The sequence below is a fragment of the Gopherus evgoodei genome, chromosome 10 (genome assembly GCF_007399415.2).
Source record: "Gopherus evgoodei ecotype Sinaloan lineage chromosome 10, rGopEvg1_v1.p, whole genome shotgun sequence".
Taxonomy (NCBI): domain Eukaryota; kingdom Metazoa; phylum Chordata; order Testudines; family Testudinidae; genus Gopherus; species Gopherus evgoodei.
Genome location: NC_044331.1, coordinates 19,088,010 through 19,111,369, shown reverse-complemented (window position 1 = coordinate 19,111,369; position 23,360 = coordinate 19,088,010). Strand labels below are relative to the sequence as shown.

The following is a 23,360-nucleotide window of genomic DNA, read 5'->3' as shown; positions in this document are numbered from 1 at the left end:
GGTACTGTGAGATAAAAGTGCTGCATTGTGACTCCAAATGGGAAAAAAAATAGAAATTTGCTACATTTCAGGTAAACCCGATAGCTTAATTAATGCTTACATGTATTTTAACATTCCTATGAATAATTCTTATGACTTCATTTAATAGGTGAACTTCAGGCAAAATTTAGTTTCTTCTCAGTTATTAAATGACTAGCTAGCTTTCTGTAAAGGAACAAGGCATGTTAAGTGAGCTCACTTTGTTATCATACTATGCTATTCACCTGGGCCACATTTTTTTATAACAATTTTCTAATGCTTGAAAATGCTATAGAAAAAACAGGTTGAATTCCTTTTGAGAACGGCTTACAGTATATCAACCATTTCTTCTCCATTGCTGTCATTAGTGATTACAAGTAGTCAGAATTGTGACACACTCCTAAATGGCAAATCAGCTGTGCACGTAACTGGAATTTTATCAAGCATAATAGTTACAGTCACAGTATCTATGTCCTTGAGAGAAACTGGTGCCTTCCTGATTGCAATACAATTGCTAAATATACTTACAGTATTTCTTGTAACTATCTTGGGAGATGTAGAAGACAAGAACTATTTCAAGTATCAGTATAACAGAATTTAACCATTCCACTTAATACAGTTCCTCCTGTATTTCAATTATATTTAAGCAAGTAGAATCATGGAACCATTTGGTTCTGCTGGCTAACTACATATGTCCTTTCTTTCCTAGCATTTGCAGACCTACCAAATTTGATGCAGCATCTGGACAATAACTTTAATATATTGGAAGGTCTAGATGACAAGAAGCTACGAAGCCTTCGCCCACCACCTGAATAGCAATTAGGCCACAGTGTGTAACTTACCTGTCCAGATGCATTTATACTCAAGCTCACTTTTGTTCGTGTGATTTCAAATTAGTTTTGATCCCTTCAGTATTACAGTGAGGCTAACCCATGTGGACCTTTCACATTCAAGAGAACATGAGGTCAGCAGCTGACTCCTGCAAACTGCCGTGTATGGACTCAAATGAAGTGAACTTATCAAGCTGAATTACACTGGATTGGTGCAGTACCTGTACTGAAGAGGGTCTATTAGTGAACAGATTTTTGCATTATCTTCATACCAGTATGTGAAGCTTGAAGATACCCTCCTGAAAAGGAGTGTCCTATGGAAGATTTTGCTTAGTCCTCAAATCTGCAAGTGAAGGAGAAGTATCTGTTAATAGAGACTCACAGCTTTTATGAGAAAGCGCCTGGCTTTTTATAAGCACTTAAGAACAGTTACGTATACCGGTCGGACATTTAAAATGCAACTCTTCGTGAAGGAGTTTTTGATCTATGAAAAATAGACGTACTCTATTTTTTCACGTCACAGAAGGTGCAATCGTTCACTTCTGAGCACTACTGAAAGTGAGTTCTCTTAAAGAAATTTAGTAGCAAATGTAAAAAATAACACAAGGATTTTTTGAAGTTGATCGTTAGCATCTATTATTAAAATATGTTTTATTTATTTTGTTAGATGTTCAATATTTTCTATGAATTTATAAATACTTAAAAGCCAAAGCCAACTTTAGATGCATTACAAATTTACATGATTCATACTCATCAATATACATTTAATTGATGTACAGACCTTTTATTTTCATAATGCAAATACAAATTACTATTCAATGACACATTTTTATTGCACTGTAAGGATAGATGTGTGTGTTTAAATATTGTCTGATTTTATGTTAATTAAATAAGTTTTATTAAAGGTCTCACTGAAGAGTAGTAAAATAAACAAGAAATGAATACTGTATAAGCACCAGAACTCCCAGCAGTTGTCTCTCACTCCCTGCTGGTGACCACAAGATCTTCCCAAGGTTGCTACTCTGGTTAAAAAATAATAATAATAGAAGTTGGGATGTTCATTTTTTTTCTTCCCTGTAATTTTCTAATTAAATTCCCTATCAAAAGTCTGCCTTATTTTATACAGTATTTCTACAAAGCATTCCACTGCATAGATTAGGGGGGGTAAAACAAATATTTAATGAATTTCAACATTTTATAGCCAATGTATTTCCTCTTCAGTGGGAAAAACAAGAAAATCTTAATTCCAGAAGTTTGTAAAGGTTGCATATCTTCACCATTTGAATGAAACATCACAGCAAACACCAGAAAATAATAAATGTATATTTTAAGAAGTGTCAAAGTTCTAGCAATTTTATTTGAAACATTTTTCTTTTTCTTTTTTTTAATTTGCCCACTATCAGATAGATATGTGAAATTAAACAATTCTTTTAAAGTATCATTTGCTGGGTTTTTATTTGTGCTTTGTTTTGGTTTTGGCTTGCCAGCTAGAGTCAGAACTTGCCATCAAGAATTGTGAGTCTCAACTGTGCCCGTCACAGCTTTCTGAGAACACATGTTGTGCACATTAGTTGCTCTGCCCCTATAGAGGACGGCTCGTCCCCTGTTCTGGGTGGGCAATCAAAGACCCAGGTTCAATTCTGCTAGGGTTTGTTTTGAAGGGCTGAAGGTGACGTGGAGCTGTCTGCTGAGATGCTATGAGCAATAGAGCTCGTATGATATCGGCGTGTTGTAGTGTAGCTATTATCTGTGAAAGCAAGGGTGAGGTGTTGAATATGCCGAGGAGACAGCAGGACTTGCAGCAATTTATGCCCAGGCAGACAGCGAAGCTTTGGTATCGGAGGCTGTGACTTACATCAATACAGTCTGCAGTGGGCATGTAGCCCAAACTGGAAATGCTCAGTGTACACGTGTTCAGTCAGCGGGTGAGGGTGGTGGATGCCTTTTGATCCTAATGCTGGATATAGGATATATTGCTGAATGGCTATTGCTGTTGATGGTTGGTTTAGGATGCTGTAGTTGCCTATTTCAGGTGAGGAAGGGTAACAGGTGGGTAGAATTGGCCTGATTGAAACACTCCATTAGCAGGTGTTCGTCTAGCAGGAAAGGGTTAATCCGGTTCTGCTGACTCAGGCAGAGGTAATGGAGGCAGGATTGGTGCTGGAGAGTGTGGGCTGAGCAGTCCAGAAGGTGGCATCCTGGGAGCAGCTGGCCCTGAGAGGGAGGAATCTGAGCTGAATTTCGTTACATTATTGATGACTTTGTGTTTTACTTACTACAATCACTGCCCAGAGAGGGGATGAGATTTGACCCTGCCCACGGGGGTGGGCTCTATTTTGGAACAGGTGGGAAAGGCTCCTGCTCACATTGCTTTGGAGGTGGGATATTTTGAGCTGCAGAGACATATAAAGGGGGATCTGGCTCAGTGCTCCAATCACATCAGTACCCCTTGTGTCTTGCCGTGCCCCACCCCTCATTGAATACAAACTCCTGGTCTTTGCCTTTAAGGCCCTTGCCAGTTAGCTCCATCCTGTCTAAGACATATTAACTTATTGAGCCATTGTCCTTGATGGCCCACATTCTCCTGTGCCTCCCACATGCATGAGGAAAACCCCCATCGACACTGATAGCGCCTCGACCTTGTTCTCTGTTAAATCCACCTTAAAACCTGCCTTGCTGTGATGCCTACAGGTCACTACCCTCTGGCACTGGTTAGGCCAGGGAATAGCTGTGACTTCTGCTTGCTGCTAACTGTGCATTATTGTCACATGTTCCTCCAGCCTACCTCTGCCTATGGTGTTGTCCACCAGTTGCATGTGTAGATTGTGAGCTGTCTGGTGCAGGGATTGTCCTTCTTTGTTACATGCTTGTACAGTGCTTACTTCCAGGAGGCCCTGAATCTTGAGTAGGGTTCCTAGATGCTAATAATAATAGTGTTGAGTGATTCCAGTCCTTGTAAAACTTACAGATAATTCCATAATCTGTTATGCAATTAAGGGACAGGGATGCTTCATGCAGAGGGATCAGGAGTTGTGCGTCTTATTTGTCCAGAAACCAAGACATTTGCAACCCCCATCACCATCCACTTTTGCATAGAGGGGCCTGGAAGTGGGGTGTGGCCATTCAGCTGCCAGATAATTGTTTTCCTGGTAATATTGCACCTTCCTTTTTCATATAAAGGTTTCTTTTGATTCTGTTGTGATTTGCTGTCACATGCTGGCCAAGGCCCTCCCATGACAAAGGGCCTCAAGGTGGGTGATTCAGCAAAAAGGTTCATGCTGACTATGTTCGCAAAAGATTGATCATGGCTCATCAGATCGTCTACAATGGAAAAGAATACCATGTGGAGGAAGTAATTGCAGTGCAATAACAAGAACCACACAAGGGTCAACAGCATCTACATCTAAGGGTCAGTATTTTCTTCATAAGCATAGTTAAGCACTGAGTTGTATTAATATTTGGTAAAAGTGATTTGCTTTCCAGTTATAAATTTATGATGCATCATGACTGAAACCATCTGATCGATACATTTAATTCCCTGAAGTTCACACAATCATTAACACCATTACCATCGTGTATGGAGCCATGCTAACCGGCCTACCAGACCAGACAGATATATAGCCAGATTTAATCTGACATAAAACTATCCTTCACAATCACTTAATGTGCAACCACTGAATGCAGCTCTGTTCACTTCTTTTCCCATCTAAGACTTATTGTCCCCGGGAGTAGTTTACAGCTAAATGTGACCCACAGCCACCACTGTGTCTGACCCACCCCTAAAACATCTTCTCATCCCAGTAGGCACCCACTGAATATAGTCTCCTTTCCTCGCCAGCCTGGCAGCTCACACCTTCCCTCCATCAACCCCAAAAGATTCTCTCTCCCTCTGTTTCTGCAGGACCCCTCCTCTTCCTCCTTAGCCTGACATCCATCTCAGTCCTAAAGATCAGATTTCAAAAGCTCCCTTCAGTGCTGGGGGATGTAGCTAGTGTGCTGCTGCACTCCAGCAATCCCTAGCTTCTGGAATGATCTCTTGAAGTCATACGTAGCTGGGCAAAACTTAAAGTCATGCCAGGAGCCTCAGGATCAAAGAGTTGCAAAGATAGCACAAAGCTGAATTTATCTACCACGCCCCACACCTCCTTTCGGAACTTGTGGCAAGAACAACTCAGCCAGACCCAAAAATCAGGGCCTATGAATTGAGACTATTTCTATCTCTTTCGGCCCATGGCTGCAAGCTCTCTGCCCCTTCCCCCTTCAGCTTCTACCCAGCGATTTTCTCCCTTGTCTGCAGCTAAGTGATCAGGAAAGCCCAAGACCAGAGGAGGGGCCCTTTGGTATATTAGAAAAGAATAGATGACCCAAACTGATTCTCTTGCAGTTTTGTAAATGCAGGACGGAAGATAGTGATTGGTTAGCTCTGGAGGGGCACGGAGGAAAGTGGTGGTGAGTGTTTGTTTGTTTAATAAAAAAAAACCCTTGAGTTCAAAGGGGCCATGGGGCCAGTTTTATTTTAATTTTTAAAAGAGTTGGAGTAAATTCAGCACCTTCCTAGTCTCAGCCTCTGTTTTTTTGGCATCTCCTTGTAGTGCTTCACTTTCCCCACTATCTCCATTTCTTTCTGGTTCTGCAGTTTAAGCCACATAATGCCAAACTCCTTTCACAAAGGGAGAAAACAATTAAATCCAGACGACTTTAACTTCAGTTCCAGGCTAACAAACGCTATGTTCCTATCAGAAAACCAAAGACAAACCTACTATCCTGTAAGCCTCTGCATCACCCAGGAACAAACTTGTAGTGTTCACAGAAAAGACATCTGAGAGTGACATCACGTGTTTGCTGCTGGGGAAGCAGCTTGAGGCTCAGAGGGATGTTTGAAACATACATTGTGCAAAGCGTTTTCTGACAAACCTCCGGGTTTTATTCCTTACTGGAAGAAAAAGACTGGACTTTGTGCTGGGGAGACTCAGGCTGCCTGCAGTTGGAAGTCCTCCATGTGGAATCTCCGGCAGGTGATAATTTCCAGCTGCACTCAACTGGGCTAGATCGAATCAATGACCTACAGGTGAAAAGCTCTGCATTCCAATGCCAGTTCCTCAGCCATCCAGTTGCCCCTTTTCTTTCTTTGGTGGCTTTCCCAGATTATACGGCAGCTTTGCAAACTCCCTGGCTTCTGGACCCCTTTTAGGCTGTGACTCCACCATTCTCTTTCCTGAGTACTTTGCCATTGATGCCTGCACTGATGCTTCTCCACTGGTGGCAGGAATGATGCTGGTATGGCAAGGCTCCAACTGACTGTTGTGTTTTTTCCTTGCCACAGGCAAAATGCCTAGAGCCGCCCCTGGCCAAGGGCATGTATCTACTTTGGAATAAATTCGAGAACTCATTTGAAATTATTCCCAAATGTGGCCAGGCCTGTTCTGAGCAAGTTTAAATAACGCAGAGTCTGTCTACATTGAATTTTTACCCATGGTTTAGCACATGTTAATTAACACAGCTAAATTCTAATGTAGGCAGAACAATGAAGGGTTCTTTTATGTCTTCAAGTTTCATGTCTTCAAACAGGATACAGCCTGACCCTTGGGAAAATTTCTTCCTGACCCCATCAAAAAGTCTGGTATATGCCCTGAAGCAGGCAGTTTTTTAATCACTTCCAGGTTTTCAAACAAGCTATTTAGCTTTTGTTTGTTGATTTTTGGGGGGAAATATTGAGAAAAAATGTTTTAATCATTTTTTACCTTAAGGTGTGGGGGACAGGAATGCTTTAGTAATGAAAAAATTATTGTAACTTTGTTTAAACAGTTCAATAGCTAAAACAGATGGGATTGAATGCTGAAATTTAGCATGGAGATAACCTTAACTGAGGAGGGAGTACCTTTAAGTATTCTGTTACAAAGAGGTTTTTGTTGGGTTTTCTTTTTCTCTGTGTGTGTGTGTGTGTTGTGTGTGTGGTGTGTGTGTGTGTGTGTGTGTGTGTGTGTGTGGGTGTGTGTGGTGTGTGTGTGTGTGTGTGTTGCTTAAGTTATGCTGTATCTCAAACAGCAGATGTGGACATGCTGCAAGATTCATTTGGAGAAATTCTCTGGCCTGTGTGGTGCAGGAGATGATAGTGTTCCCTTCTGGCCTTACATTTTATGAGCAAATGAGACTATAATAATATACTTGTGAGTTCAGATGTCAGGAACAGAAGCAGCTCAACCTGGACAGTATTTCTATGAAGTACAGTACATCAGAAGAACTGGCTTTTGATGTTACTTTCAGAGAGAGAGAAAAATCCATTTGTCCAAATAGAAAGTTTCCTGTGAAATATCACTGCAGATTGAAAATTTTTTTACCACAAAATCACTGGCAGTATCAGTGTGAATGTACTATCCTGTGTTATGACAAAAATCTGACAAGCCAAATTCAGAAGGCTCTCCCCACTATATCATCACAGGCAGAAAGAAAAAAACCCTGAATGTATTTTAAAATAAGCTGTTTAATAGCAAATTTCTTTAAACCATGTCAGAGTATATGTCTCTGTTTAGTTAGTTAAACATCAGTGACATATTTAATGCTGGCTCAGTAAATCTTAACAATGTGATATTTGTGTTGCCACTGCTGAAACCAGAGGCTGTAGTGTTCCTAGATGAGGGGCTGAAAAAGTTGGATCAACCTTAGAAGTACATGTACAACCCCCAGCTTCCCTAAGCAAAATATCTTCCCAATTATATCAGAACATATTCTGAGCTCAGTCACTTGGGGGATAGCTCCACTGATTTTAACATACATACTCCACGTTTACAGCGACTTTAGCTGAGCTCAGAGTCTGATTCAATGGGCATTGTTACTTACCAACAGATCCATCTCTTCAATCTTTTTGGCTTCCTAGGGTGAATCTGCCACTAGACGGGTCCCTGACACACAGACTCTACATTTACATAGCTCTGTCCTGAGCCTGCAAATGTCAAGGCTAAGTAAAGTTCAGACTCATCCCGTACATTCCAATTAACTCCTCTGTCTTAAGATTTGTGTTCCCAGATTTCAGAATTGGTGTTTGTCAAATCAGTCCCACTGGGAACTCATTAATCCTGGTCTCAGAACTGGGGGAGACTTTCTAGAGAAGAAAGGCCACAAAGGAACTGTGAAGTCTGATCTAGCTGAAATTATGCAGATTTTCTAAGACAATGGCTTCACCTTCAAAGACGAAGTACCTGGAACATGTGTAGCTTTACTTGACTGTCAGTTGCCTCTGTGGTATGTCTACACTAGCAACTAGTGGACCTTTTTTAACCATTGGTGCAGCTCCTCTGATGATAGCAATGGAGTGAGACCAAGCATAGACAGGGCACAAGTGTATTTACTGCTGTTGGTCTAACCCTGCAGAGTTACAATGGTACAAACACCTGGTGGTCTTTCTACTCTGGCACTTCCAACACTGATATTGCTGGTAGAGCTGCACCGATAGTGAAATACAGGTCTAACTTTTCCAATGGCAGATAAGGTCCATTTACAAAAGGTGCCTTATTTTGTTGGTTGGTTTTTGTGTTTGCTTTTCATCTGAGAATTAGCTCCTCACTTCTGATCATACAAAAAGGGCACTGTGACCAGATCACCTGTGCTATAACATATCCCCAAGAATATGGAAATTTTGAGATGATTTCACATCAACAAGACACTATTTTCCATGATAAACTAGTTGTCGAGTTTTTTGTACCCCAAACGGGTAGACCACAGTGCTGGAGCAACTGTCTCAGAACCAGGAAAGTTCCTACCTAGGAATGTACTTTTCATGTGTTATTACCTCATACAAAGCTTGCCTTTGACTGTCCAAAGGTTAGGCCAGTCCTCCAATTAATATTAATCTTCCTTCTCACTTTAGGCCTTTTACAATGCACAATATGATCTTTTCATTTTTCCATTGTCTCTCATGCTTAAATGGTCCCTGATCTGCCAGCCCCCATCTTCTGGAACCATTCTATCTAATGCATGTTACTTTTGGTGAGCCATTTAAAATGCATTTTATCTGGCAATAATTAATATCAACAAACAAAACAAAGGGGCAGCAACAGGGCTTATGACTAGGGCTTCTAGGTGCTATGGTATATAAAGATCTTTTTTCTCCAAAATTGTCTATAAAAGTACATGTGTCTAGATAAGTTTAACTCTTTGCTCTGCTACAAATAAAGGTAACAGCAGTTAGAGCCTTCTACCAGAGCTTGAAATACAGCTATTCCTTCACCTCATAACTGAAAAGGCCATTATGTTAGGGATCCAAACACGGGGCTTGGACACTGGATTACAGTCATGTCAAGGGATTAGGAAGATCTGACTCCCGAGTCAGTTACACAGTTTCATTCAAGACATATTGGCATCATAAAGAAGGCAACCAATCAAAGAGACACAACTCAGTCTCAAAAATAGGGTGTGTGATGCCCTTTTCACACATGGCAAAAGCTAAAACGTCTACATTTATTGCTAGATAAAATAGATAGATCTATATGGGGGTGTATGTGCCCTTTTTGCCTGATGAGAATATTTATGTATCAAATCAGGGATTAATATGGAGATAGCTACAGAGCAAGAGAGCAGGTTGCAGCTATCATGATGCTAGAAAACATGTTTTCTTTAAGATTGATGGACTGTAAGGAAGTTACACTGCATCTGAGAACCCTTTCTCATGTGTCAATGTGAGTGAGCTCTCTGAGCATGCTCAGAAGATTGGAGCTTAATGGAATTGGCATAAAATCATTGTAGGCCCTGCACTTCCATGTATGGGAATGGGAGAGATGTGACCTTTTCCCCCATGTTCATGAGGGGGTGTTGTTGAAGAACAAAGTTCAAGCTCTGAGGGATCAGAGTGGAAAAAGCGGTAGCTCATAAATCAGACTTAAGCTTCGGCCACTGAAGTTACATTAAGGGTCTGCAGACAAAATGGACAGATTTTATCTGCAGGCAGCGTCATCACCGGTCAATACTGTGGCCTCTTTCTCTTCTTTAAAGCTTTAATATCACAGCAGTCAAAGCCCCTGACCTCCCCCTTCAAATTGCCTCAAGTTAATAATAGAACAGCCAGTAGTTAGCACAGGCTTGAAAAAGCCTTTGCTCTTTGCCTCCCACCCCACATGCTAGGCTATCGAAGTGTTTACTATATCAGGTTTCAGCAGCATTTAGAGCAACAGTATTTTCCAGAAGGCTGATGACCAACTTTCCTTTTTTGCAGGTCCAATTTGATTATACCCGGGACCGGGAGAATTGGCACCAGGGTCTGAGAACCTACGTTAGCCTAGCTCACTGAAGTTACTCTGTCCACACTGGTGTTGCACGCACCTCTGTGTGTCAGTAGGACTTCAGGGGATATGTCCCATAGTTCTTTGTGCTCAGTAAGCTGCCCTGCCCTATGATTCTTTCCTAGTGAACTGTGGAAGCACTTGTCTGTCTGTCTGGGCACACAGGGAATTGTGGGAAGACACTGAAGGACTATCAGCATTCAAGTGATTTAGCCTGCATCTTCATTCCCAAGTGGGCAAGTTACTAGCTCAATGAAAGCAGAACTCCCACCCCGGGCCAGCTAGTGAAGACATACCCCCAAGGCTCGGTCTGTTCAGATTTATCTAAGCACTATGTCCTCCTCCCTTTCACTGTTTGCTTCAGTTGGCTCTGCACTGCCCAGCGGATTTCAAAGTGAAACTTACGGTGTTCATGAATTTCTCTTTGTAGCGAAGATGGTGGTAGAATAAAACAGCATTGGGAAGAGCACCTCTGCTACTAACCCCCACTAAAAGAAAGCTTTACAAATCCAGACTATAAATAGACAAACACAATGCTTATGGGACATTTTTATCTGAACAAGAGTTTAATTATAGAGGAAATCATGAAATATTTCTCACTCTGCACCAGCACAATATATGAATGGATTTACTACTGCAGTCTACTTGCAGTTCAGCATCAGAACAAAGATTTAAAAGTGACCCTCTGCAATTTTATGACCAAAAAAAATACTGTAAATAAAGGGATTATTCTCTAGGGATCTAAAAGTATCTTGAAAAGAAAAATTTGTGGGAGTATTCACATAAGAAAAATTACCCAAAGTTTAAAAACAAAATCAAAATGGTGTTTAGCACCCAGTCCACCTGAAACTGTCAGCAGTCTTGGAGGCTGTATTACTGGGTTTGGAGCAATGAAAAGCTTGGCCTGCCAGGGAAATGAAGATCAGGAACTCCACCAGCTCTGCTTCAAATGCTTTTGAGAATGACTTTACTGCTTCAAACACTCTTGATTCTCACAGTTCTCTGGCTCTTATTCATCTATGTGTCAGTGCTGAGCCCAGTCCACGGAGTGAGTGTGGAGGCAATGCAATTGCCAGAGGACAAAAAGTTATCTGCTTAAATCTTTGCGGGCTCCATCCCCAAGTATAAAAAGGAAAAGAACAGAAAGGCCAAGAGGCAAAGCGCAAGGGACACCCAGAAGATGGTGACATTTGGGGGAAAGAAGGAACATTCGTGCAAAGAGTAAATAAAAGTCAAAACAAGGAGAGAGCAGCCAGATCCAGAATTCACTGCCCATCTACCAGCTGAGCCCCTGGGCCCTGTCAAAATCACTTCTCAAGAAAATGTATCTTTGAAACTAATGTAAGCCCTAGAAATAAGAATCTAGATTTGTCTAGCTCATACTCCCCTCTCTTCTTGAGCCTGCACTTCCTTGATGAATTGTCTGTGTGACTGCCCTTTGGCTTTCTCCAAATTCTAAAGTTAGCTGCCTCTTCCTTTGCAGTCAGAGACTGCCGCTGTGCTCCATTGTACATCAACTTTTCTAATTACTGGTTCTGGTGTGTCTGAACAGTAGCAATTTGTTACGTGGGCTCTGGCAGCCTCCCACAGAATGTGATAAAGGGAGGAAGGAGTGAGGTCTAAGCAGATGCTTATCAAAAACCTAGTGATGGTGCCACCATTAAGAATCAGCATGAAATGTATAATTATCCTGTCTTGGGGAATGTTTTACTTTAGTTATGGGGCTGTATGGACTCCTTTCTCTGAAAAGGCATGTGAGCAGCAGTTGTAATGTTCCTTCCCATGACAGGATTTCATTAACTCATTGTGTTGGAGGTCAGACTAGATGATCATAATGGTCCTTTCTGACCTTAAAGTCTATGAACTACTGTTAAGCCTCTGTGAGGTTTGTGGATAAAAGGCTAAAACACCAGAAGAATCACACAAGAAAACTGTGGCTGCCAAAAAGGTAGGCTTTTCTGACAAAATCTAAGCTCCTATATGAAGTTTAATCAAATGGCTCAGGGTAAACTGTTCTACCTTTGCCCCCTGGTGTTGCAGCCTGGCTAGATGAACTGCTGCAGCAGCAGCAAAGGTGAGAACTAGAATTAGCTAGCTACCCAGCTTCATCTACTGCCATCCATCACTGTCCATCCCACCCAGCTCTATTCATTTAGGGCAAAAATTTCAAAGCTAGGTACCTAAAACAAGGCTCCTAGGCCAACATTTTCAAAGGTGGCTACTGATGTTGGGTGCCCAACCTGAAACACCTCAAAAGATCCTGATTTGCAGAGGGTGGGTCCATAGCACTCTCACTAAGAACCTGGCTGCCTATAAGTGTAGCATCCAAAAACATTGGATACTTTTCAAAAAATGTGCCCTAAATCCATATTTAAGTCTCCTGTAGCCTGTTTATTTTGCACTTGCATAAAGTTAAACACGAGTGTAGGATCAGGGCCTGAGGAACCTAGACCAAGGGCCTAGTTCCCTTGGAAGTTAATCTCAGCCGTGTGCGGTCAGCACCCTTGAAAAAGTCTTGAGACATTCAAGTTTAAAAATCTTGGCGGCGGTGTACGCATTTAGAGTGATTTATAACTAACCCTGGAAAAGAAACACTTTGTAAAATTACAGCTGTCTGTGTTTAAAACAAACCAACCAGCTTCCCCCAAACCCAGCCACCGGGACCATGGCTAGGGAGCCGACCCAAACACTGCCCTGCACGCTGCACCGGCTCTCGGGGGGGCTAGGGACAAACTCCCCACAGCTCCTAGTGCTCCGGCAAACAGGCTCTTGCAAGCGGCTTGAATAGGACGTTCCCCATCACCCCTCCCCTCCCGGGCGTCAATCACAGCTTGGCGGGCCTGGCCGCTGCACGCGGCGGGGGGGGGGGAGATGGCTCAGACCGAGTCAAGGCTCCGGGGGGGGGGGGGGAGGCTACGCGAGGGCCGGGCCCCAGCGCGCTAGGCCCGGCGGGCGGAAGCAGGAAGCCGCTGCAGCGTGCGGAGCCGGCCGCTGTAAGTGCCCCGCGCGCCAGCTTCTCCCCAGGCGCCCGCCCGCCCGCCGGCCGGCAGCAACGACGGGCTCCGACCCGGCAGGCGGCGCTGAGTGTCTCCGGCCCGGCACGGGAGCCCCGAGCGCTGCGAGCGGGACAGCCCCGCTGGGCGCCCTTGGCGATGGCTCCGGACCGCCTGGGGGTCGCGCGGCAGCTAATCCCGCGCAGCCCTGCGGGCGGCTGAGCAGCTGTACCAAGACCTCGCCTCTGCCCCAGGCACCGGCCCGAGGCCAGGCGGGATCTAGGTGGGGGGAGGCTGCCCCGGACATAGACCCCGATGGGGGTGAAGGGTGGCCCCATCTCTGCACAGGGATTTATGTCTGGCCTAGCACGTGCTGGGCTGGCGGGCGGGCGAGCAGGAGCCCGGAGCCCACCGGCTGTCTCGGGGAGCACCCGGACCGCGCCAGCTCGGCTGTGCTGGAACAGGAACGTCTCGCCTTGGCTGGTAGCCATGGGAGGGGGCTGTTTCAGCCTGGCCCTCACGTGGCTGCACATCGTTCGGTAGGTAGCATGGGTATGACTCGCTTGTGTTGTGTTATAGCAGAGGTCAGGGCAATACTGCATAATGTGGTCCCCTGAAATGGTTAATCTGAAGGTGCAGGTAATTCCTAAGGAGATGGGAAATCTACCTCGAGTGTGGCAATTCTGTGTGCTGCTTTCATGGGGTCTTGTCTCGTTTTTGTACCTGCTCTTAGTTTCATAGTGACACACTGGCCTTGTCTTTGCTAGGGTTTTTTCCCTAGAATTTCCCCTCACTGGACGCTGGACAAAGGAAAGGTGGGTGCACTGGTGTAGCAGCTCAAAATCCTGGGGGCCTCCTGGACTGTGACTCCTGGAGAGACAAGCATGGAATCTCAGGCCATGTCTACATCTAAAATTTTGCAGCGCTGGTTGTTACAGCTGTATTAGTACAGCTGTATAGGGCCAGCGCTGCAGAGTGGCCACACTTACAGCAACCAGCGCTGCAAGTGGTGTTAGATGTGGCCACACTGCAGCGCTGTTGGGCGGCTTCAAGGGGGGTTCCGGGACCGAGAGAGCAAACCGGGAAAGGAAACCAGCTTCGCCGCGGTTTGCTCTCTCGGTCCCGGAGCCAGCCAGCAAACCGCAGGGAAGGAGACCTGCTTGCTCGGGGTTCCGGGACCGAGAGAGCAAACCGGGAACGCCGCGGTTTGCTCTCTCGGTCCCAGAGCCAGCCAGCAAACCGCAGGGAAGGAGACCTGCTTGCTCGGGGTTCCGGGACCGAGAGAGCAAACCGGGAACGCCGCGGTTTGCTCTCTCGGTCCCGGAGCCAGCCAGCAAACCGCGGGGAAGGAGACCTGCTTGCTCGGGTTCCGGGACCGAGAGAGCAAACCGGGAACGCCGCGGTTTGCTCTCTCGGTCCCGGAGCCAGCCAGCAAACCGCAGGGAAGGAGACCTGCTTGCTCGGGGTTCCGGGACCGAGAGAGCAAACCGGGAACGCCGCGGTTTGCTCTCTCGGTCCCGGAGCCAGCCAGCAAACCGCGGGGAAGGAGACCTGCTTGCTCGGGGTTCCGGGACCGAGAGAGCAAACCGGGAACGCCGCGGTTTGCTCTCTCGGTCCCGGAGCCAGCCAGCAAACCGCGGGGAAGGAGACCTGCTTGCTCGGGGTTCCGGGACCGAGAGAGCAAACCGCGGCGAAGCTGGTTTCCTTTCCCGGTTTGCTCTCTCGGTCCCGGAACCCCGAGCAAGCAGGTCTCCTTCCCCGCGGTTTGCTGGCTGGCTCCGGGACCGAGAGAGCAAACCGCGGCGTTCCCGGTTTGCTCTCTCGGTCCCGGAACCCCGAGCAAGCAGGTCTCCTTCCCCGCGGTTTGCTGGCTGGCTCCGGGACCGAGAGAGCAAACCGCGGCGTTCCCGGTTTGCTCTCTCGGTCCCGGAACCCCGAGCAAGCAGGTCTCCTTCCCTGCGGTTTGCTGGCTGGCTCCGGGACCGAGAGAGCAAACCGCGGCGTTCCCGGTTTGCTCTCTCGGTCCCGGAACCCCGAGCAAGCAGGTCTCCTTCCCCGCGGTTTGCTGGCTGGCTCCGGGACCGAGAGAGCAAACCGCGGCGTTCCCGGTTTGCTCTCTCGGTCCCGGAACCCCGAGCAAGCAGGTCTCCTTCCCTGCGGTTTGCTGGCTGGCTCCGGGACCGAGAGAGCAAACCGGGAAAGGAAACCAGCTTGATTACCAGAGGCTTCCTCCTTCCACGGAGGTCAAGAAAAGCGCTGGTGAGTGTCTACATTGCATTACCAGCGCTGGATCACCAGCGCTGGATCCTCTACACCCGAGACAAAACGGGAGTACGGCCAGCGCTGCAAACAGGGAGTTGCAGCGCTGGTGATGCCCTGCAGATGTGGACACTCTCAAAGTTGCAGCGCTGTAACTCCCTCACCAGCGCTGCAACTTTCTGATGTAGACAAGCCCTCAGTGAAAAGTGCGAATCTGTGTTACTGTTGAGACAGTCTAGCTTTAGATTACAAAGGCTGACACTCTCTTGAGTTAGGGTTTGAATTAAGTTATGAACACAACCAGAAATGGGCATGGGATTTTTTAAAATTTTGAAATAAGTAATTAAAAGACTCCGTGGGCTCTGCTTCACCACAAGTCTGATGATGCTAGTGGATGGCTATCTAGCATGCATAGGCGCATCTGTATTCTAATATGTAGTTCTATTTGTGCTATTAAAGATGCATGTTTAAGGAATTGTTTGTTCCAGCCAAAGAGTGCACTTTTAATAAGCGCTTAAGTGACTTAGGTACCTAATTCCTATTTTCAGATGTCATTTGAGAACCTGAGTCTCATTGACTTTCAGTAAGACTTAGGCTCCTGAGTCACAGAAAATGTTACCTTATGTCACAAGAGCATCTGTCTTAACTCTGCAGAGTTGGCATGATCTTGTTCCAGGTGATGGCCTATCCATAACAAAAAATATGTAGGATTTATCAAGTATGGAGTGGGTTTAACTGTGGTGATAGTCTCAGCAACATGGACATAAACTGATCATAGGAAACGTTTTGTGCCAATTTTAGTAGAAAATTAATAGTGCAGTAAGGGGCATAGAGGATCATTCCAGTAATTATTGCCTTATCTTGGAACAGGGAAAAATAAACTTGGCCAGGATTTTTTTTAACTTCTTTCTATCAGAGACCAACATAAAAAGTGTGTGTTTTCCTTAGGCATGACTGAAACTGGCCAGAAATAAAATGACTTTAAAGATGGCGGTGATGAGAAGCAGCCTTGAATCTTCTGCCGAGCAACTTCTGTCGCCTGGGGAAGGTCCACAGAAAAATAATGTCAGACGCACAGCAACACAGTAAAAATTCTGGGCCCTCCCCATTGATGTTGCAATGGAAATGCCATAAGGGGTCGCCCAGGGAATATCCTCTGTGCAGGTGCCCCTGTGCTGGTGCAGAGCCAGCACCGCACCATCAGCTTTGTGCTGCCTCCGCAGCAACCCTGGGCAAAGGGATGTTCCAAGGCAGAAGTGAATTATGGACAGATTAGAGGAAGGAAGAGGCATGGATGGGGCCTGCACCCCAGCAATTCTGCACCTTGCAATCTACCACCGTAGAAGAAGAGTTTGAAAAAGAACCATGCTTTGTAAGTAAAATTAATTGTACTTAAAGGTTTGGCCTTTTAACAGCAATAAAACTGCATTTAACTAGCCCTCAAGGCAGATGGTGAGTGCTGCTCAGTCTCTAGCATCCTCTTGTGTGGTAAAGGGGCTGTGTATGATTGTTACGTTTGCTGTATAGTAAGCCTTAGAATACCTTCTTATTTGTAACTGTCTGTCTTCATTGTATACATTCATTCTAGGTTCAGCAATTGATGGGGTCTGCCAGCATGACTTGTAGACACGCTGCAGAAATCCCTTCCGTCACTTCAGTGCCTCTGCACTGCTTCCAACAGTGACTTCACTGGGCCCCTTGCCAGCTAGCATAGAAGCTTCTCTGACCTCAGTGTTTCCTCAAATTGGAAGGGTAAGCACTGCAGGAGTCAATCATTCTTCATGTTGTCTACAGGGTTCTTGCTGTTGGGGGTGCATTGGCCTGAAAAGCACTCGTAGACCAAAGCTGTGTCAAGGGAAAGCTCAGACTGTCCATGCAGCGATCACTGCGCTATCTCAGGTATTACAGTCCACGCTAAAACTAAGTCTTGTGTCTACACAGGTTTTTGTGAAACTCTCACGCTATGTAACTAGCTCCATTCCAGCTCCACTCATGGTGGCAATGCAGTGCACTAGTATAAACTGGGCAGTGGTGTTTTCACCACCATAACCGTGGCCATAACTCTTACAGCATGTGTTGGTGATCCAGTGGGAGAAGCACCTGAGCCCTCTGTACACTCTTTATAGCAACACTGGAGCTATGCTAGTGTTAATGCAACTGTAAGAGGGCAAAAACTTCTGTGTAGACAGGGCGACTCCAGTGACCTTGAAACCAGTGAAAATTATGTGGTCAGCTCTTAGTGGAATGCAGACTGTGGGTTAAAGCTGAATTTTAAATAAGAGTTTGTTCCATTACTGTGGTGCCCTCTTCACATTTTCTGTCTGTTTTAATATGCGTCTGCAAAGCATAATACTGTAATATGGTTATCAGTGCTAAATATTATTGATCAAGTGCCTAGAATAGGGCGAGTATAAAAATGCCTATGGGCTTCAAACCTATGAATCCTTTAATAGAAAAAAGGAGGGTTAAGCAACAGCTCCCAAGTGGAGTGAGGAAGCTAAGTGAGTTATGGCACTGGACTCTGATGGAGGAGAGCTGGATTCAATTCCTGAATCTCCTATGAGGAGTTTCTTACTGATGTTCACCTGGAGGACTAAGAAAGTAGAGCCCGTGAAGTCAAGTTGACTCTACTGATACTATCCTCCTAAATCAAACGGTAGAAGAACAGGGCCTGTCTCTGAGGTGGAGTCAGGACCTACTTAAGCTACCAACAGTCACTGTTCGCTTTATTCTGGAAATTCTTATGGCAGTTAAAGGGATGCTGTCAAGTTAAAAATTAAGTATTGTAAAGAAAATGTCCTTGTATGTGTCTGTAAGAACTAATTATCTTGTTAATACGGAAGGAATTTTAAAATTCCATTTACCTTTCAACCCCTTTCACAGATTGTGTTTTAAGCCTGTCACATCGCATGTTGTTAAATTCACACTATTGGCCTTTTATATTTTGTATAACCTGGATTTGTTTGCTTGTAGCATCCTAGAGCCCTTCATTCCCCGCTCCTCTCCTAACTGGATGGTGATAGAAATGGGATGGAAAAAAAGATTGTGTTAACCAGTTGCAAGCCTGTAACTGTTTCCTTAGTATCCCTTGCTTAGTGACTGTTTCTTGGACTTATCAGCTCTGCAGCTGGTACATTCATGCTGCATGTCCACAAAATGCAGTCTTTTAAAACAGTGTCATTTGATGCCCTCAAGTGGTGACACTGTGTACTGGTGCTTTGAATTAGCAGTGGACAATTGAGATGAAATAGCAACAGTTACTGTAGATTGACTGGTACTAAATATTTGGTACCCCTGGTGGAAAAAATACCTAGTGCCTTAGTGTGTTTGATCAGGGAGGAAGGAGACTCTTGCAGTTAAGGCACTGTTCTGAGAGTCATGGGATCTGGATTCAATCCCCTGCTTTGCCATAGACTCCCTGTCTGACTCTGGGTAATGTATTTATCATTATTACTTGTATTATTGTACAAAGGACCTCTGTGTATCTCGGTTTTCCCATCTGCAAAATGGGGTTGGTCTTTACTTACCATGGACGGTAGTTTGAGGGTAAATTTGTTAATGTGAGTGAAGTACTCACATATTACAATGATGAGGAGGTGCTATTTAAAAAAAAAAAATTGAGCCACTTCGGAGGATAGATTTTTAGAAAAGTGATCCCCTTCCATCCATTGGTTATATATATGTTTTCTCAGTAACCTGTTCCCATACTGTTGTTCAAATCCTTATCGCTCTAGAGTAATAGAGTAAAATATCGCTGTGAAGAACAATGAAGAGAAATCTAAAAAGTAAAAATTATTTTGACATTCTCTAAAATCCTAACACAGATTTAGCCCAGACACCAGCACAGAAAGGGTCATGTGCTCAACAGAGCATTTATTGCATTTAAAGAGCGAATGAATCCAGCATGCTCTTTAGCAATTGCAGGAAGCTTGTAATCTAGTCAATTAATGAATAAAGGAGTAGCTTGGGTATTATCCCTGCTTCTCAGCTTCCTGCCAGGGTTTGTGGCCTTACCATCATTTTCCTGCTTACAAAATGGGTTTTTTCTCCCCTCTTGCTCTGCAGAGACCCCCTCATGAACCAAAAGGGGAAGCTGAGTATACAGTGACACAGCCGCAAAGGGCCATCGTCAGTGTTGTCTTACAGTCTTTTGCAGCAGCTATTCTTGCCCAGAGGGGCTGTACCTCTTGCCCCTGGTAAAGAGCACCAGCACAGGAGTGTCTGGGCTTCCCTGGAAGAAGTTCCCAGTCCAGGGACATTCTGGGGTGGGTCTGGGGCAGGCCAGAGGTGGGAAGAGCTGGAGTGGTCATACGCTCTGGCAATTTTTTCCTGCTATATTACTGGGAATACAAGTTAGGGCAGCCTTTGGGGTTGAGCCTAGCCTATGCTGGGGGGCTGCAACATCCCCTAAACACAAAGGGCACAAGCCACCTTCCTTCAGTGCTGGCCTTGTGTGAGGAGGAATTTGGTTTTGTGCTGTCAAATGCACAAAGTAAACTGAGGATGTAAAGAAAATACTGATGGAGCTCAGGAGATATTAGTCTTGGCTGGTGGTATAACAGAAGTGAGCAAGCCATTTTCAGAGAGAAGCATGGCTTGTTTTAAATTTTCTGGTGTCTCTTTACATGGGCTACTCTGACAATGAGCCAAACTTTCATTAGCCAATCCAGAGGGGAGACTTGGTTTTGCTTTATTCAGATAATCTTCCTGCCCAAAGGAATGGCTCGGGCACTTAAATCAATAATTAAGCAGATGTTCTAACTGCACCATTCTTCTACCAAATAAACGTGTATGGCAATGTTGTTAGTCTGCTGTGGGGTTGCCATGGTTAACAAGTAAAAACCCATTCTAGCTCCAGTAGGAACCTCATCCGTTATTTTCAAATGCAGCTTTCAGTCTGACGGGGAGCAGGCCCTCATTATCTTGCATAAAGATGCACTGAACTTTCTCTTCTACGGTGAGCACACGTACAAAAACTCTGGGCTGAGGTAACTTCCTACAGCTCAATAGATCTTGTAATGGAAATGGTGTCTTAAATACAGAGGGGTGTGTTTAAAGATTACTCATAGTGACAGCTGATTTAAAAAAAAACTCAGGTTGCTTGTGCCTCTTCTTCTGCTTTATAAATATTTAAGCAAGCAACAAGCTTTGGATTCCCTAGAAAGATGCTTGGGCTACAGCCAACCAGTAACGTTTTTATTAAGCAAAACTCAGCAAGCTCATTTTCTCTGTTGTTTTTAACCTGGTAGATAATTGTTGTGTATTTGTTCTTTTTTAGATGTTTCTGTGGCTGTCTTTGCCAGTCATGTGCCATCCCCTATAGTGAACACAGAATCCTATTGTGCTCAGCAGCCAATTCAGTAGTAAACCACCAGGCTTGCTCCATCCGTCAGAGTCATAAAGCAAGCAACACGACGACCTAGGTATGGTACTTCCACAGGCCCCCATTGCCAGAGCAATCTGAGCCCCTCACAATGATGTATCCTCACTGCATCCTGGGGAGGTGGGGAAGTGCTTTGGACTCTGATGACTGCTTACCAGCTGGACTATGTTCTGGACCAGGTTTTTGGTCACTGTGAACTAACGAATACGTGGATGGTGCAAGAATATAGATATGGATGAAAGACTCTTTAGGATGTAACGCTGTTAGTGGTGAGTGGCATCATTCGAGCCTACGTCAAGGAGAACACCTGTGTCTGGATGGAAGCCAGCAGTCATTTAATAAGCCTATTTTGGGAAAAGTTCTTCCCCCTGTGCCTTAAGTGACATGGTTAATGCTGCTTCCTCAGAAGGTTACTCGGTCATCTTAATATTTCTCTTATGTCATCTTTTTGCTTTTTTTTCCTCCTTCCAGATTTTGATTAGTTTTTCCTTCAACATGGGGGGAAGATGTCTGATTCTAGAGGACCTTTTTAATTTGGCAGATAGGAGAATAACAAGGTCCAGTAGCTGGAAGTTGAAGCTGAACAAATTCAAACTGGAAATGATGCCCATATTTTTAAGTAAGGGTAATTAGCTATTGGAACAACTTACCAAGGGATGTGATGGAGACCCCATCACCTGAAGTCTTTAAATCAAGATTTATGGGACAGATTCTCAGCTGGTGTAAATTGTCGTCATAGCTCTGACGTCAGTGGAGCTAAGACAGTTTGCACCAGCTAAGAATCTGGACCTTGACATCTTTCTAAAATATGTGCTCTTGGCCAACTGCAAGTTATTTGACTCAGTGCCAGAATTACTGGGTGAAACTGTCCAGCCTGTGTAATACAGGAAGTCAGATTAGATGATCACAATGGTCTCTTCTGACTTGAGAATCTGTGGATTGTTGCTAGGATAAACTCTAAAAGGTGATGCTGTACCTTGATAGATTGGTATTGCCAGACATCTTCAGAGAGGAGGTAGCAGCAGTCATTGCTTTCATCTTAAATTGTCAGCACGCACCTGAATTGTTTCTCTTATTCCTGTAATGCTGGTATCTGGTTTTTCAAGGCCTGTGTTTATTCCTATGGAATGTGTATTTTGCAGACTTGGCTCATTCTTGGAGCATCCTCTGGTATGTAAAACTGTACCAGTTATTTTGTAATATGAATACTAAATAAATGTGCATTACTGCATTTAGCTAATTATTCTTGATTTAATGTAAATAGCTTTGTTGCACTTGGGAAGCTACCTAAAGCTGGAATCCTTCCAGGCTTGATAGCTGGAATATAGCAAGCCTTCCAGTACCTTAGTGTGCCTCATATTATTCCTAAGTGAAGTCCAAACAAATAAATTGCAACTGAAATCAAATGTTGGGTCAAAGTACTTCAAACCTGGGTTGGGGAGCCCTCATGCCAAGGGCACAGCATCAGAGACGAGCGTCTCGATTCTGTTCTCCCTTGCTGCAGTCGTGAGGTGTGTATGAATAGATTTGAGAGTGATAGTACAGTTTGCATCTAAGGATGTGAGCATGGCTAAGTAGCGCATGCTAAAAATGATGCCTGCAGCTTTTATTTGCAGGCAGCGTAGTGCCATAAAGAGCCGAGTCTGCAGTTTTGCTGAAAAACTGAATGAGAAGCATGGGCATTTTATAAAATGTCTTTAATGACTGAGCGTATAATGCATAGTTGATGATTTCACAAGGCCTCACTTAGTGGCGAAAGCTGATGATTCACGTGAGAGTGAGGCATATTTGATTATCTTGTTTCATAGACTTCATGCAGCTGCAAAATACCTGACTTTAAGATTAGCTTTGTGATATTTGTGTAAATTATGAGCATGTTTGGCTTCATCTGCCAACTGTGTGGTGATTTAAGCTCTTTGCTTTTCTGGTCATCTTTGTACAGCTCTTTGTCAAACATAAACAAGAATAGAAATCACTTGCTTTTGTGTAAGAAATAATCGTCAAAAGATAGTGGAGTTACTTGTGCATAAAAGCAATGCAGACTGCCATCCTCACTCTGGGTACCTCTATTTGAGCTGGGAGGTAATTCCAAGCATGCATAGATATAATGGGGGTAGCATGGATGGTGCCTTAGGCTAGCCACCTCACAACATACCCAGGGCGTCTGGGTGGGTATGTACTTGGGTGCCAAGCCTGAGTCGCCACCTGTGCTACCCCAGCTACCTGCCTACATTTTAGTGAGTTAGCATGGGTAGGAGTACATGTGGCACCTTAGAGACTAACAAGTTTATTTGAGCATAAGCTTTCGTAGGCTACAGCCCACTTCATCAGATGCATAGAATGGAACCTGTCTGGTCACTCAATAACAGACTTAAAGGTGGCAATCGTGCAACAAAAAAGCTTCAAAAACAGACTTCAAGGAGAAACTGCTGAACTTGAATTAATATGCACACTAGATACCATTAATTTAGGCTTGAATAGAGACTGGGAATGGCTGAGCCATTACACACATCGAATCTATTTCCCCATGTTAAGTATCCTCACACCTTCTTGTCCTTATCACTACAAAAGTTTTTTTTTTTCTCATGCTGATAATTGCTCTTCT

The 23,360-nt window shown here is 44.5% G+C and overlaps 1 protein-coding gene, 1 long non-coding RNA gene and 1 other non-coding gene across 5 annotated transcripts in view; all 3 read left to right on the top strand.

The window, feature by feature from the left end:
• The window catches only part of LOC115658931 (high affinity cAMP-specific and IBMX-insensitive 3',5'-cyclic phosphodiesterase 8A-like), a 204,303-nt gene extending 202,067 nt beyond the window's left edge, over nucleotides 1-2,236 (top strand). Inside the window, 1 exon segment of the mRNA XM_030578483.1 lies at nucleotides 728-2,236. Within this exon segment, the coding sequence (XP_030434343.1) occupies nucleotides 728-834 (107 nt within the window). The 3' untranslated portion in view covers nucleotides 835-2,236.
• A 10,809-nt stretch (nucleotides 2,237-13,045) lies between these two features.
• LOC115659056 lies at nucleotides 13,046-23,085 on the top strand. Of its 3 annotated transcripts, none has more exons than XR_004002436.1 (4): nucleotides 13,046-13,113; nucleotides 16,321-16,744; nucleotides 17,167-17,271; nucleotides 20,651-23,085. It is a non-coding gene; the product is annotated as an uncharacterized LOC115659056 (long non-coding RNA). The 3 variants fall into 3 exon arrangements; XR_004002435.1 differs by lacking the exons at nucleotides 13,046-13,113; nucleotides 17,167-17,271 and adding exons at nucleotides 13,306-13,652; nucleotides 16,961-17,124; XR_004002434.1 differs by lacking the exon at nucleotides 13,046-13,113 and adding an exon at nucleotides 13,308-13,652.
• On the top strand, nucleotides 17,958-18,088 carry LOC115659302. The gene has a single exon (XR_004002521.1).
• Nucleotides 23,086-23,360: the final 275 nt, after the last annotated feature.